This window comes from Bombyx mandarina, chromosome 13, assembly GCF_030267445.1.
Source record: "Bombyx mandarina strain Sakado chromosome 13, ASM3026744v2".
NCBI classification, from domain to species: Eukaryota; Metazoa; Arthropoda; class Insecta; order Lepidoptera; family Bombycidae; genus Bombyx; species Bombyx mandarina.
Genome location: NC_143220.1, coordinates 13,504,914 through 13,521,505, shown reverse-complemented (window position 1 = coordinate 13,521,505; position 16,592 = coordinate 13,504,914). Strand labels below are relative to the sequence as shown.

General features: G+C 34.7%; 2 protein-coding genes across 11 annotated transcripts in view; both read left to right on the top strand.

The window, feature by feature from the left end:
• LOC114241745 (proton channel OtopLc) overlaps positions 1-5,952 on the top strand; it is a 40,065-nt gene extending 34,113 nt beyond the window's left edge. For 4 of the 10 annotated variants that reach the window (XM_089732214.1, XM_089732213.1, XM_089732217.1 and 1 more), the window contains 7 exons: positions 33-203; positions 312-668; positions 954-1,170; positions 1,767-2,051; positions 2,318-2,555; positions 3,345-3,512; positions 3,741-5,952. In XM_089732214.1, the coding sequence (XP_089588340.1) occupies positions 33-203; positions 312-668; positions 954-1,170; positions 1,767-2,051; positions 2,318-2,555; positions 3,345-3,512; positions 3,741-3,881 (1,577 nt within the window). In that variant the 3' untranslated portion in view covers positions 3,882-5,952. The remainder of the gene's footprint in view (positions 1-32; positions 204-311; positions 669-953; positions 1,171-1,766; positions 2,052-2,317; positions 2,556-3,344; positions 3,513-3,740) is intronic. The other 6 variants (XM_089732216.1, XM_028172689.2, XM_089732215.1 and 3 more) reach the window with 5 other exon arrangements.
• Positions 5,953-6,070: 118 nt separating this feature from the next.
• Positions 6,071-7,222, top strand: LOC149501664 (uncharacterized). Its single transcript, XM_089732543.1, has one exon. It carries the CDS (start codon positions 6,575-6,577, stop codon positions 7,220-7,222), a length of 648 nt encoding a protein of 215 aa, XP_089588669.1. The 5' UTR covers positions 6,071-6,574.
• Positions 7,223-16,592: the final 9,370 nt, after the last annotated feature.

Here is a 16,592-nt window from a genome sequence, read left to right as displayed (position 1 = left end):
TTTACTAAAATGTTAAAACTCCTCACATTCAGAAGTCATCCGTAAGCACACCCTAAGGCATTCCGGTAAAGTGTTCGGTGCTGCAACAACTGCCGTTACCGGTATTGCTTCCACAGCTATGACTACTGCTAAAGCCACTGGCGAGCAATTACTAAACGTAATCACGACTACTGCCACAGCACCCACAACCACATCCACTACAAGTTAGTAATCATAATCTTCAACTATAAATCTACTAAGTGTTTCAGTTATGTGTGTCTTTTTAATTTTGCATGTTCGTGAATTAAACAGTATGTTGTACTAATTTTCAGCAACAACCCCTTTGCCATATTATAACATGGGTAGTATTCTTCCTAAATCTAAACTAATCGATACTATAAAGAGTACAATAGGCTATGGCAACGGGATGGGATATGGTCGTGAATATAAAGAGTGGCCTAACGATAATCCTTTCACATCAGTAGCAACGGAAGCCGATAAAGTTACTCAAACTCAGACAGCTATGTTGGAAATTTTCCATTTTCCGTTTACTTCTACTGTCAAATCAATCGTTAATGCTGTGACTACGTTAATGCCGAGCTCAACACCGAAATCGTTTGTTACTGATAAAGACGTGTGGGCCGATAACGTTGAGACATATCGTGTAGACGATCCACCTCATTACCCAGGTTTGTCGCAGATGTGCCGTTCGTATGTTTCTATGCCGCTGTTGTTTTATGTTGCCTAACGTTGATTGTGGGTTGTGTTTTCGTTTCCAGTAGGGATCACTTCAGTTTCACGTAGAATTTATTTGTTTGCTGAACGGGTTGACCACATTCACTTTTCTTTTATTTACATCTCCATTCAAGCATGCCCCCTTTGGTTTGTTAATTGTTAATTTTAATGATTCTTTATTTTGTTTCCTAAGTAAACACCAAATAAAAGTTTATAAAAACAAATAATGTAATTTTCAGATAACAAGACCACTGTAATTTTTGAATCATTCGATAACTTAAATCCTGCAGCTTTGATCGCAAATATCGACAATACAACTGTTTGCGGAAGAAATCCAATTATGGGAACAATTGTGTCTGACTCGGCTCCTTATCTGTATCCGTTTATCATCGAATATTCCTTGATTGGAGCTGCTGTCATATACGTCATGTGGAAGCATATTGGTCGCTATCCTAGGTAAGTTATATTCGAAAGTTATAAACTCAAGCCAGTCTTCAATAATTATACTGACATAGTTATGTTAATTTTTTAAACATATTATATAATAATTATACTTGGATAAATACTTTTAAAATGCATTAGATGAGCTCACGGTCTTCCTCGTGGCGAGTGGTTATCCTAGCTCAAAGACATCACCAAATGTATACCGACGCTTGCCATAAGACATGAGCTTGTATTCTCAGTAGTGTTGCAATACGGCTACTGAAATATTCAGAATACAAATAGGACGGTGATAACAGCCTGTAGGTATCTCCATCACCAGTAAAACAAGAACAAGTGGTGAGGTTCAGGAAGTATTTGAGAGGTAGAAGCTAAATAATGAATTGTTGCTACTATGAATTAGTTAAAGGAATATAGTTAACAGCTGTAGCTAGAAGTGATAGGAGTTCGCATACTCATATTCCCTGATGGAGAGCTAAAATTTATTTTACATTTTACGTAATTATTAAAGAAGAATACAGTTTGGATTATCTTCGAACAATTAACAAAGATGCCAACGGGCTGTTTGAATTTGACGCGTGATTGAATTGAGCACACGCGTTTGGTTCCAGCGTGGCCAACGATGAAGATCTGGAAAGACGTCTGGAGGCTGTTCTCTCCCGCAGGGCGGCGGCGTTGGCGGCTGCGCAGCGAGGAAACAGAGTCGATTGCGCTGGAGCATCTAAAGGACTTTTCTGTGGACTACTGCTACTCGTCGCGTCATTGATCTGTTTGATTCTATTCTTCGTCCTCATCCGCCATCACGACTTAAAGCGCGTTTCGATTTATCTGGCTGATGTATCTCATTGTGCTCTGATGGTCTTATCTATTCTGGCAATTTTAATTGGATTTATTCGGTAAGTGATTAAGCGTTTTGGTACAGCTTGAGCTATAAAATATTTGTAATGATAAAGAAACAATGGCTTCGTAGCTTTCCCCGTTTATTTCTGGTTTATTTTTATTTATTCGTTTTGTTTTTTTTTTCCTTTCTCCTTTATCTTGTTTCCCGTATTATCCTTTCCTAATTATTTTTGCACGTTTATTGTGCTCTCTTTTCTTGTAAAAACAATGACCCGGTTTTATTTCCTATATTTGTTTACCTTTTTTGGTTCGATCCTATTAGTGGCCGTGTAATGCAATGGAGCTATAGTCCTTCCCCCTATACAGAGCCTCTTCGCAGGGTTCAATCTTTGAAGTTCCGCTCCGAAGAACAGTCTGATCTGAATGACATCTTACTCCGCGTCTCGGCTTTTGGTCTCTTCGTGTACGCCGTGTTTAGTATCATAGCCGGTGGAATGGGGGCTTTCACAGACGAACCTAACCTTTTGGTTATGATAACGGGATGCTTAAGCGTACTTCAGGTGAGTATATTTTAACTTTGAATTAATCATTTTAATATTAACTTATTTCATTTTAAGGCATCGCCTTAACCTATAATATTAAACGACCGGTGTACGTAAATCGAAAGATGAGACTATGCCGGAGCTCAAATCGACGAACGACTTTGCCGGTGTAGAAACGAATATCGTCTAATGGGTATAAAACCCGAAATGGAATTCTACATACCTCATTGTTGTCTCGCGTATTGTTTAGCCAGGTAGTATGTCCATTTCGGCCGCTATGCAGCATTTATATACTAGAATTCAGACTTAGCCTTCAAGTCATAAGGTGGTGGCGGTATTAAAGTCACGGTGCTGTGCGGGAACCACTCAAGATGAGGTCGGTCCTAAGTTCATGTACCCGATAAGCGAAAAAAAAAAATTTTTTTTTCATTGCATATATGGGTGGACGAGCTCACAGCCCACCTGGTGTTAAGTGGTTACTGGAGCCCATGGACATCTACAGCGTAAATGCGCCACCCACCTTGAGATATAAGTTCTAAGATCTCAGTATAGTTACAACGGCTGTACCACCCTTCAAGCCGAAACGCATTACTGCTTCACGGCAGAAATAGGCAGGGCGGTGGTACCCACCCGCGCGGACTCACAAGAGGTTCTACCGCCAGTAAAAGGTATTTTGGTACCAGATGGTATACTCCACGAATTATCGCTGAAGATTACTGAAACTGGAACTTTTAATTCAATGCGATTATTAATGCACAATTGCATTGATCAAAAAGATATTTATATTATTAACTATTCAACTTCTAGGTGGTTCTCCAATTGCTCTTCATTGCTGACGTTTCTCGGCGCCGTGTACACCTCCCAGAACAAGAGCGCAGTAAGCCTGCACGACAGGCGGTCACTTTCTTGCTCATTTGTAACGTCACAATGTGGTTAATCTATACTTTCGAAGCACAGAAAGTGCTTGCTAATCCGGTGAGTTATCTATTTTGTATTAGAAATGTAAGCAGAATGTAAGAAATCAGTATTATTATCAGTATTTATCTACCTTTTAAACCTGCTCTGGACTTCCACAAATAATTCAAGACCAAAATTTGCCAAATCGATCCAGCCGTTCTCGAGTTTTAGCGAGACAAACGAACAGCAATTCATTTTTATCTTATTATATAGAGATTGTAATACTAAATAGATTATTGTTTTCAGGTCCAGCTTGATTTCTACGGATTTGTGGCCTGGTCTCTGGTCCAACGTTTCACTCTACCGCTTTGTATCTTCCACCGTTTCCACTCAGCCGTTACCCTCGCTGAAATCTGGAAGACAAGCTACAAAGCTCGTCTTGAGTGAGCATCCCTGGACAGAAGGGATGTAGAATGTCCTGTTCCACGCATTTTGAAGAGTCTTAGAATAAAATAAGGCTATTAAACTACCAGTGACGTCCTATTGCGGGACATCAGTTTTTCAACTTATAATATTTCGGCTAGTTTGAAAAATTCATCTTAAAATTTTCGGTGTTAAAGTAAGAACGTGTGACGAATTTAGATATGTAATTACTACATCTTATAATGTAGATTGAATAACTTTTATCCCGGATATTTTATCGTAGCTTAAGCAGCGTTTACATGTAATCCTACTGTTGCGTTATGTTGGTTATTAATTTCGTAAATTTATCGCATATTTCAAACACATTCCATACTTGATCGGATTCATTACAAATTAGTTTTCTTGTAAGACTGACTAAGGAGACTTAAATGTGACCAATCAAACATATTTTCAGCTCATTTTTTTGATACGTAAAGATCTTTGCTCATTTTTCGGATATCTATACTTGCGAGGTACCTCTTTGAGATTCGTTTAAAAATATTTGTAATAACAAAGTCCGAGTAAATTTGTGAACCACTCCCTCCTTTGTTAGAAGTAATTTGTGTGCCATGATTTTAGAATTAAGGCTTGATTGAAATTTGACAATATTTTTTTCTAAAATAACTTAATCTGAACAATTTGGTATTTTCAAATTAAAAATATACCTAATGTGTGCAAAAAGGAAACATTAATTCAATTATTATTAACGTATGCCTTTAATTTAAATTGTTGAAAACGTTCAAATATAATTTTATCTTAAACTAAATAAACTTTGTTTCGAAGTTAGCGTTAAAATTGCTATATTGAAATTTTAAAAATATTTATTAGCCAACATTTGGTATAGACATGTAGGATTATGAAAGTAACATATTATGAAAATTAAATCTATTCGTAAGAGGGTAGTTGTTGTATTGAGAATTCGTTTTAATCGATGTACTTAACTTTAGTGGAACTAGTATTGCTTCGGCTACATAAATGCTTGATACAAAATGAACGGGTGATTCAGTTTACAATGTTTCATTGCAAGGGGCCATAAATAAATGAAGTTTTGATTATTAAAAAGCACTAACTATAGCATTGATAAATTAGAATGTAGATTTCGATATTTATAGAAATAAAGATTACGCTGTAAATTTACTCGCGTGTTTTGAGAAAACAACATTTGAAAATTTAGAATCTTTTTGAAATTCGGTTACATTATCTATTTGATGAGTATTTTCGTATTGATTTAGGTGCAATCTATTTTTATAAATTTACTTACTTTATAAAAAAAATAAAAAAATGAACTAATGTGTCAACTTAGATGCGTCTTGGACACGTGATATCATTTACTACCTACTTTATGGATTTTGTATAAAATAGCTGATAATCAATCAATTATTTATATATATTTATTAATTTTGTAAATTTAATATAAGAGATTAAATTAACTTATTGTTCTAGATATCTAGGGTATTACTTAACAAAGAGTTTTCTTAATATCTGAGATTCGAGTGAACGTGGTTTTCTTTCAATTTTAACTTTTCTAGGTGTTAGGGGGTGATTTATGCATAAAGGAAAGATCGAGACGTTTAATTAAATATACACAAAGAAAAAAAAATCCATTGATGTAATACAGAACTATACTGATGCGTTTGAGTGCTACCTACTAGCTGATTTCAAATGATTAGGGACATCAGTTTATCTGTCGTTCAAACAGATATAATATAGTGTACTATGTCAGTTGGACGCCAAGCTGAATAATCACTGCCGATATTTTACAACAGCGAAATTTAGTAGGGACTTTGATAAAATAATCTATTATACCCAATTTTTTAAATGTTCAATTTTGTAGAAGGTAATAGTGTATTATGTACCTATCTTGATGTTTAGAGAAAATATATGGATGTCTGTTTAGTAGTAGTAGGTAAGTCTGTGTGGATATTCAAACCGATGTTGCAACATAGAGATACCAAAAACTTGGGAATTCTACATTATACATAGATTAAACATTAATTAAAATACTAATTAAGTATTTAAGTATCTATTTGAATAAAATAAATATCTATGTACGTAATCGGTGGTTTTATTAAAATTCAGATACATGTCTTTCGTTATATATATATATATATGTAATGAATGATTGAATGTCAATCTGTCATATGACAATTGATAGTTGTTTAAATAATTTTTCGGTTAATGGACGTTGTGAAATGTGTGTTAAAGAATTATTGAAGAAAGGGCATTAAATGTTGTTTCTTGTTGTTTAGAAGAAACGCAATTTCGTCTTTTCTTATTTAAACACCGTAATTACCATTATAAAACAACATTTTTGCTAATATATTGAGAAAATGGAGAAATTAAGATTTGATTTTACAATGAAATCAATGGCGGATGGAAAAACAAACGTCATATGCATAACTTCCATTGCTACACCAAGTGGATAAGTTTTTGGAATTCCAGTCGAATATCAACCCGTAAATCTTCATAAGGTGATCACAACTACTCCTAACTACACCAGAGTAAAAAACTCTTTAGTAAAAAGGCATCAAACGAGGAAAATATGGATAACTGTGACGGAGGAAATTTCAAAAACATATTTGGATGAAGAACAAAATTTGCAATTCAATGATTGTTATTTGGAAGAGATTTCAGAACAACCTGTTAGTTATGAATCGACATCTAATGATTCTAATCACATGCTTGAAAAACTGTTAGAAAAACTACAAGAACAAAAACAGCAGAAACCAGAAAAACAAAATTTAGGGAAAATTGCAAAGGATTTTATTATAGAAAAATTCAACGGCCGTAATTCAAATGCATTACAGTGGATCAAAGATTTTAATAAAGAATGTGAACGTTTTCAAATAAACGAGGATAAACAAAAAATTGAAATTTTGAAGAACTTCTTAGAAAATGCTAGTGTAGATTGGTACAGTTGTATGCTGATGAAGCTTACAGTACAATCAGAATGGAGCAAATGGGAGAAAAATTTTTGTGAGACATTTGCGAACAAAGGATGGTCCTCCACTAGATATGCTCTTGCCTTTAAATATCAATCGGGATCCTTACTTGAGTATGCTTTAAAGAAGGAGAAATTATTGTTGGAAGTCAGGAAGACAGTGGATACCGGAACAATTATTGATCTCATAGCATTTGGTTTACCCAATTATGTGGCGGACAAGATTGACAAAGAAACATTACAAAGAACGGAAGAACTTTACAATGAGATAAGAAAATTGGAACATCTGGTGATGAAAAATAAATATGAAAAAAGGAACAGCTCATATAATTTAGATAATAAAGGCAAAATATTGACGAAAAGAAACCATGCCCAATCTGTTTAAATGAGAAAAAAGGGTAACGGTTCCACCCAGAGGACAGATGTTGGTTCAAAAAAAAAAAAAAAAGCTGTGGTAAAAACAGTAAACAATTCAGAATTGGAAATAGAACTGAATGAGAAAAACCCAAAAAACTAGAAATACCACCATTAATAAAAATAAGTTTACAAATAAATGACACTTTGAAGGTTTCTGGAATCTATGACTCTGGATCTAATGTTTCTTTAATTAATGCAAGATTATTGAAAATACAAGAGAAACAGAAGACAAATGATATGCAAGTTGTAAACTTAAAAACTATTAATGGTGAGAAAAAAACGAAAGGTATGGTAACGCTAAAAATAAAAATCTACAATATTGAAAGAAATATGGATATTTTTGTGGTGGATAATGAAAATTTTAACTATGACTTCTTAATTGGTTTGGATTGTATAAAAAAATTCAAATTAATACAAAATGAAGAACTTAACATCATACAATATCCCGAAAAGAAAAGAATAATCTCAAATGAACATTGTTCTAATGAGAATAATGTTACAAATGTCGGGATTCCTGATGTACTAGGTGACAAAAATAAAGAACAAACATTTAAAGAGAGAATAGAAGAGAAAGAGAAGATAGAGATGGAACTATACTCTGAGATAGTAAAAAAGGGTACTACTATAAATACCAACAAATCGTGTGAAATTAATTTCAATGAACATGTAAACATTGATGAATTTCAAATGTCTGTAAATCATCTAGATTTATATCAGCAATCAAAAATTGAGAAGTTAGTAGATAAATACAAATCTGTTTTTGCTAAGGACAAATATGATGTTGGCTCTGTGCAGGATTATGAAGCCCATATAGACTTGATGGTAGATAAATACTGCTATAAGCGTCCGTACAGATGCACAATTGAAGACAGAACAGAAATTGAAAGTCAAATATCGAAGCTACTACAGAAAAATTTGATAGAGGAATCTTACAGCCCGTTTGCTGCTCCTGTAACTCTAGCATATAAGAAAGAAGATGATAAAAAAACAAGATTATGCATAGATTTCAGAGATTTAAACAAAATAGTAGTTCCACAATCACAACCTTTCCCACTTATAGAGGACTTAATGACCAAAACAGTAAACTGTAAGTATTATTCTACATTAGACATAAACTCAGCATTTTGGTCGATCCCATTGAAAATTCAAGATAGACATAAGACTGCTTTTGTGACACAAGAAGGACATTTTCAATGGACTTGTCTCCCATTTGGGTTAAAGACTGCACCAGCGATTTTCCAAAGAATATTGAGCAATATTATAAGAAAACACAGACTATCTAACTTTGCAGTAAACTTTATTGACGACATCTTAATTTTTTCTAAAACTTTTGAGGAACATATACAACACATATCGAGACTACTGGAAGCAATACAAAAGGAAGGGTTTAGACTGAAGTTTTCAAAATGTACATTTGCAAGTCACCATGCTAAATACTTGGGTCATATAATAGAAGACAATTCAGTTAGACCTCTGAAAGATTATTTAACTGCTGTCAAAAGCTTCCCAATTCCAGAAACAAGGAAAAATATACGGCAGTTTTTGGGAAAAGTAAATTTTCATCATAAGTTTGTACCACATAGTGCAATTATCCTCGATCCATTACATAACTTATTAAGGAAAGATGTGAAATTTGTATGGACGGCAGAATGCCAGGAAGCATTTGATAAAATTAGAGCATTGCTTTGCTCAGAACCAATCCTAAAAATATTTGACCCAGATTCACCGATAAGAATTTACACAGATGCTAGTATCAAAGGAGTTGGAGCAGTGTTGAAACAAGACGATGAAAACGGCGTGAGTAAACCGGTTGCTTATTTTTCGAAGAAATTAACAGAAGCACAGAAAAAGAAGAAGGCAATATACTTAGAATGTCTGGCGATAAAAGAAGCAGTCAAATACTGGCAACATTGGCTTATGGGAAAAGAATTTATGGTATACACAGATCATAAACCCCTGGAAAATATGAACATTAAAGCTCGAACTGATGAGGAACTAGGTGATTTAACATATTATCTATCACAATATAATTTTGAAATTAAATACAACCCAGGAAAATCAAATCAAGAAGCGGACTGCTTAAGCCGAAATCCAGTCTTAGAAGCAAATGATAATAACGACGATTTTTTAAAGGTCGTAAATTTAATCGACCTACAAGAAATAAAGAATGACCAGCTAACAAATCCAGACGTACAAAAAGAAAAGAATAAGCACATATTAGAGAATGAAGTTTATTACAAGAAAAATAAAAGAAGAAATAAGATTATACTGTCAGAAAAACTTAGCAAAGCTCTAATAAAAAAAGTCCATGACACATACTGCCACATTGGAAGAACCCAGATGACAAATAAAATAACACCATTCTTTTCAGCCAAAAATATTACAGCAAACATTAATAAAATGTGTGATGCGTGTGAAACCTGCATTAAAAACAAGTCCAGGAGGAAGTCGAAATATGGTTTAATGTCACATTTGGGACCAGCCACACACCCGTTTGAAATTGTATCCATCGATACTATTGGGGGCTTTGGAGGATCCCGATCAACCAAAAGGTATTTGCATCTTCTAGTGGATCATTTCACACGGTATGCCTATATTTGTACATCAAAAACTCAAGGCTCCAATGATTTCATTAAGCTAATGCAAAAGGTAACAAAAAATTATGACGTTAATATGGTATTATCAGACCAATACCCTGGCATAAATTCAAAAGAATTTAAAGAATTTCTAAAGAATAATAATATCAAAATAGTTTTCACAGCTTTTGATGCGCCTTTTTCGAATGGGCTTAACGAAAGATTAAATCAAACACTAACAAATAAGATAAGATGTAAAATAAACGAAAGCGATAAGAAGACATCTTGGACAACAATTGCACAAGAATGCGTAGAAAAATATAATGAAACAGAACACACAGTTACAAAGTTTGCTCCCAGGTACCTTCTAGAGGGTGAAAATGTGAGTATTCTACCACTACATTTGAAAACAAGTTGTACAACAGAAGATTTGAGAAGAGATCGAAAATTAGCCTTAGAAAACACAATAAAATCTCACAATTATAATAAAAATATATTTGACCAGTACAGAGAAGGGTATAAATTGGAAGAAGAAGATAGTGTTTATGTGGAGAATGGAAATAAACTAAACAGGAAGAAAATGGATGAATTGAGAACAGGGCCATACAAAATACTAAAGAAGATTTCAGAATCGATCTATGAAGTTGACACCGGACACAAAAAAGCAGAATCAAACCTCTACCATATAACAAAGTTGTCTCCAGTGTCTATCCGATGTGTTGAACAATTGTAAAACCATTCACTGCCTCTTACAATTGTCTTTTCAGCGGGGGAGATGTAATGAATGATTGAATGTCAATCTGTCATATGACAATTGATAGTTGTTTAAATAATTTTTCGGTTAATGGACGTTGTGAAATGTGTGTTAAAGAATTATTGAAGAAAGGGCATTAAATGTTGTTTCTTGTTGTTTAGAAGAAACGCAATTTCGTCTTTTCTTATTTAAACACCGTAATTACCATTATATATATGACGGCGGAGAAACGCCGAAGGAATGTTTTTAAAAAGTGTGACGTCACCATTGCTGACGTCACGGTCATTAAGTTCTCGACGATGACTCATGTTTGGGCTTCCAAAACAAAACTTCACCAGAACTTCACAATAACTGCGTATATTTCACGAGAAGCGTGACAACGTTCAGAGAGATCCGTACTGTACTACGGCTCGGACACGAATGAATCAACGCTAGACAGCACGGCCGTATTTATAGGACTTTACACGTCAGCGTGTTGACAAGTATTAAACACGTGAGCGTGTTTACAAGATTTTAAAGTATTGAAATTACAATAAAAGGGACTGTTTAACATCAATTTCTTATCACAGAGTAATTAGTTGATGATCAGTAGGTAAATAGTCATATTTGCGCCGACACGGCCATACTGACAGGCGGTGCGCGCTCTGCACCGGCCTCGTTGATTCTCGTAGGTTTTTTCTTTGATTCTCATTGACCTGCAGGAATAAAAAGTTTCTCTGAGTAGCGCATCTGTTATACTTGCGTTACTTGTAACTATGTAGGTTTGAGACTTATTAATGAGATTTGATTGTAGGGTTCTCGGAGGGTATCGTAGGGTTCTCGGAGGGTATCGTAGGGTTCTCGGAGGGTATCGTAGGGTTCTCGGAGGGTATCGTAGGGTTCTCGGAGGGTATCGTAGGGTTCTCGGAGGGTATCGTAGGGTTCTCGGAGGGTATCGTAGGGTTCTCGGAGGGTATAGGAGGGTTCTCGTAGAGTTCTCGGCGCACAGTGGGTCGATACTGTGATTTTAGTGACTTAGGGACCAACTTTGTTTTTTTATAAATTTTTTTATGTAGATAGATAGAGCTCGTTAATCTCAATAATAATTGTTTTGGGCAAAAATTACAAAAACTTTATAGTTTGGTCAGAAAAATGTGTTTTGTGATTTTTTTGTATGGAGCGGGTCACATTAAATTAAATTCCTGCTATGTACCGCGAGGTCCCGCTTTGAAACTTTATTTTCCTTACACCTTGTCTAGTCTACTATCATTTGATGCTATGAACATGTGCATAAAGTTGCAACTCTGCCAAATAAATGGATCGAAAAAAATTAATAAATACATAGAATAAAAACCTTTATATTTTTTTTCGTAAGTGCTTTTAAGTTAAATTTGATATGGATTAGTAAGTAAAAGCACGTAATGATACCCATAATTAAATAATACCTAACAACAATACATTTAGTTGGTCTCTAATTAAGCAATCTCTCTAATTATTAAGATAGTTAACATTATTTAATGAGGATAATTAGTTAAGTAGCCATTACTGGGTAGTAGAAAATATAGTAAACATTTGTTTGTCTCTGGAAGTATAAAGTGACCATGTTTATTATATACTAACTAGTGTTCGCTTATTCGTACTACTACTAACATCTCGTGATTGTCGTTGTGATCTTGCTGTTTCCGTTATAATTGGTAATTTTGTTAACAATTTAGGATTATTTATGATTTTAAAAGAGCAACTACAGTCGCTGTCTGATAATAAAAAACTCTTTCAATTCCTACAAAATCAAATAAACGTGACCGAAGAGAAAAATGTTGAGCTCCAAAAATTCTGTACGCAATTTTGTTCAAATATAAGTGCAATATGGAAACGAAGTAGTCGCATGTTAGCACAGTTTATAAGAAAAAAATGTGATTGGTTAGAATGTGCAATAAACTGGCCCGAAGGAATGATACCTGAAGCTATCAACACTGCACATGAAAGGCTCGAGATTTCTAATACTCAAGATTTTGAAAATGTACCACCCTCAAATGTACTACAGAAGCCTCGACATCTATTTTTGCACCTCGAAAACCTTTTTAAGAATTGGGATCCAGGCAAAAACGAAGACGCATTGAACAAATTTACCAATCGCTTTCGTTATCCCCGGATGAAATGAAAGCTACTACAATTGCTAGTTTGAGAAACACTAGAAATGAAGATGTAGGAGAAATAATGAACCACTTGTCAAAATCACCCCGAAGATCTAGAAAAAGTTAATAAGTATTTAATTACAAGTAAAGTGAAAAGTAGTACATATTCTCCCGATAAGGCAATATTAGTTTCACTTAAATTAAGTGGCAGTATATAAACCTAAGAGAAGCAGCAAGTGAAAATGGGTCTGATTTATACCCTTCTTAATATAAAATTAAGCAAGAAAAGACCAAATGTTATCCAGGGTAAGACGAGGCAATTATTACTGAAGAAGGAGCTGCTATTAAAATGCAAGCATTACTAAACTTGGCGCTATATAGGCTTTTAGATGTGATTACTTCGGATTTGGACTCTGCAAGAGAGCTACTGCTTATAAGCAAATAGGCTTTGATAGAGCCCCAGGTCAAAGTCTAGTTCCTATAAGGCTTCAGAAATTTGATGGAACAATTGTTTGGGAAAACGACCTACCCTCATCAACTTTTTATTGCCGTCCAATAATGTTTAAATTTACAAAAGAATCGCAGCCAACAGTGACAATTATAAAAGCTAGCATAACAGAAGAAATAGAAAGACTTCAGCCATCAAAAATCAAACAAGTTGAAGTTAAGCATCAATTGCACATGATGATGATAGACGGCAAAATAACCTCATATTTTTCAGAAACATTTTCTGCTGTCTGTGATATTTGCAAAGCAAAACCGTCAGAGTTTTTTGGAGTGACTTGCTTATCAAAGAGAAAATAATGAAGAAATATTCCAGTATGGAATGCCATCTTTACATGCCTGGATAAAATGCATGGAGTGCTTACTTCATATCGGTAAATATAATTTTATTACTTCACAATTTTTTCATCGTATGTAGTTTCCTGTGAGAAAAATTTTTAAATGACACTTTTTTTGTTTACGTCTTATCGTTTGGACTTCAAGAAATGGAGTTGCAAGGGGCGATGACAAAGAAAAAATAACAACCAGAAAAAGTGCTATACAGCAAGCGTTTAAAAAGGAATGCGGTTTACTTATAGATGTTGTCAAGCAAGGAGTAGGAACAACCAATGATGGCAATACTGCCAGAAGATTTTTCAGGGATGCAAAAGAAACAGCCCGCATAACAGGAATACGTAAAGGTTTCACGTGATTCTTCACTCTGTTGCATCTGGAGAGCGCGTTTCCAATTTTTCGGAATTTTTTAGATATACTGCAGAATTGTATGTTAATTTATATCCCTGGTATTATATATGCCTTCCAGTATCCATAAATTGTTGGCACATGGCAGTGATATATAATAATGAAGAACTTTGGTGCCATTCGTATAGGTAAACTCTCGGAAGAGGCAGCGGAAGCTCGCAATAAAGATTTTCGGAAATATACAGAGAGATGTTATTCAAGAATGAGAAGTAGAACGTCGACTAATGAGGATATTTTACACAATCTTCTTTCGTCTTCTGACCCAAAGATCGAAAGGTGAAACAAAATATATAATATTTAGAGAGATTGCATAATTAGAGACCTACTAAATGTATTGTTGGTACGTATTATTTAATTATGGGTATCATTACGTGCTTTTACTTACTAATCCATATCAAAGGAGAAACCCCATTTTGGGCCTAAGCGTTACACGAATGGGATACGTACCAAAAAATTCGTCTATTTTGCTTGATTAACCTATTAAAATCTTAGCTTCATTGACAATGGCCAAGTGTAGAAAATAAGTTGAATTCAATTTTTTGTTTTAAACAATCTTTGTAAACATCCGCAACACTTATTTCATTATACGTAACTAGCTCCACAAACGTGCGGATTAGAATTAGAACATCCATAAAATAGGATCGATTTAGTGGAAATCAAGTGTAAAAAATAATTAATACTCTTTTGCTTTAGGATAAATGACTGTTTTTATAGGTATTTTAATCAATGTAAATAGAGTATGGCCATCGAATCGTGACACAACTACTTACAATGGCGGCAATTCAAAATATCTACAACTGACAACATTAAATATAGCATGAAAAGGTAGTTTTGCATTTTTATATTAATGTGACTATGCCATAGAAAAACACAAATGTATCAAATCGTGTTAAGTTATCTTTAATGTTGCCAACTGAAGATATTTTGGATTTTGCCGTAAAGCAGTAATGCGTTTCAGTTTGAAGGGCGGGGCAGCCGTTGTAACTATACTGAGACCTTAGAACTTATATCTCAAGGTGGGTGGCGCATTTACGTCGTAGATGTCTATGAGCTCCACTAACCACTTAACATCAGGTGGGCTGTGAGCTCGTCGATGGGTATCTAAGCAATAAAAAATAAAAATAAAAAAGGCATGAACTAAAATGAAATGAAATGTGATGAGATAATATGGGAGCACGTAATGATTTATATTTTATATAAAAAAGCTATCATATAAATATAGTTTTTCATTTAAAAAAGTTTTCATTAAAATTAAAATAAGACTGACCTAAAGGTCTTAGTTACCAGGTCATAAAATCCCTTAAAAAAATCATTTCGTGCGCAGCGCGTTTCGCATTACGTTGTTTTTAATTTTTGGCTTTCGTTCGTTTTCGTAAACAACCTAACGCGCGATTTCTCGTAACAGGTTCCATTTTTATTTTAAAGCAACCTGTTGCTGCAACAGGTTTCGTAAAAAATTACTCATCTTTAGTAGGAAATAGCCTCAAAAATATCGTTTTTATTAAAATATCTCGAACAATAAACATAACCTAAAATGTAAACATTGTCTGATTTTACCAATTTGGCCATTGCTGGGAGACCTGAAAATTGGGCTCATGAAACCTTCTTAGGTATTGTAACTTATGCCCAAATTCTAGCACTGTAACGCCAGGCCCAAGTTTGTATGGATTTCGGGTTTGTCCTTTAACTTAAAAGCACTTACGAAAAAAAATATAAAGGTTTTTATTCTATGTATTTATTAAATTTTTTCGATCCATTTATTTGGCAGAGTTGCAACTTTATGCATATGTTCATAGCATCAAATGATAGTAGACTAGACAAGGTATAAGGAAAATAAAGTTTCAAAGCGGGACCTCGCGGTACTTAGCAGAAATTTAATTTAATGTGACCCGCTCCATACAAAAAAATCACAAAACACATTTTTCTGATCAAACTATAAAGTTTTTGTAATTTTTGCCCAAAACAATTATTATTGAGATTAACGAGCTCTATCTATCTACATAAAAAAATTATAAAAAAACAAAGTTGGTCCCTAAGTCACTAAAATCATAGAATCGACCCACTGTGCGGCGGTTCTCGTAGAGTTCTCGGCGGTTCTCGTAGATTTATTTAAGGTGTTCGGATAAGGATGTTGTGTAGTGTGATGTTGTGTAGTGTGATGTTGTGGCGTACACTGTGGTACTTATGTAGTGGGCGTACACTGTGGTACTTATGTAGTGGGCGTACACTGTGGTACTTATGTAGTGGGCGTACACTGTGGTACTTATGTAGTGGGCGTACACTGTGGTACTTATGTAGTGGGCGTACACTGTGGTACTTTTGCCGAGGCGTACACTGTGGTACTTATGTGGTGGAACTTTAGTAATCAAAAATAAAAACTTATCTTTGAGTGTTGATTTTGTTGCTCGACCATGCTGATTTGTGAAGTAGATGTATAGGCTCATCGGCTGTTGCTGGGGGGTAGTCTTCTTCCGCCGATACGGTTATCTGGTCACCAGGTTGTTGCTGAGCGGAGGCGGCGTGTGATCCCGCTTCTGATGTCGGAGGAGAAACGCCGAAGGAATGTTTTTAAAAAGTGTGACGTCACCATTGCTGACGTCACGGTCATTAAGTTCTCGACGATGACTCATGTTTGGGCTTCCAAAACAA

Coding starts and splice junctions, on each gene's coding strand:
- LOC149501664 (XM_089732543.1), top strand. CDS start 6,575: ATGCTTGAAAAACTGTTAGAAAAACTACAAGAACAAAAACAGCAGAAA.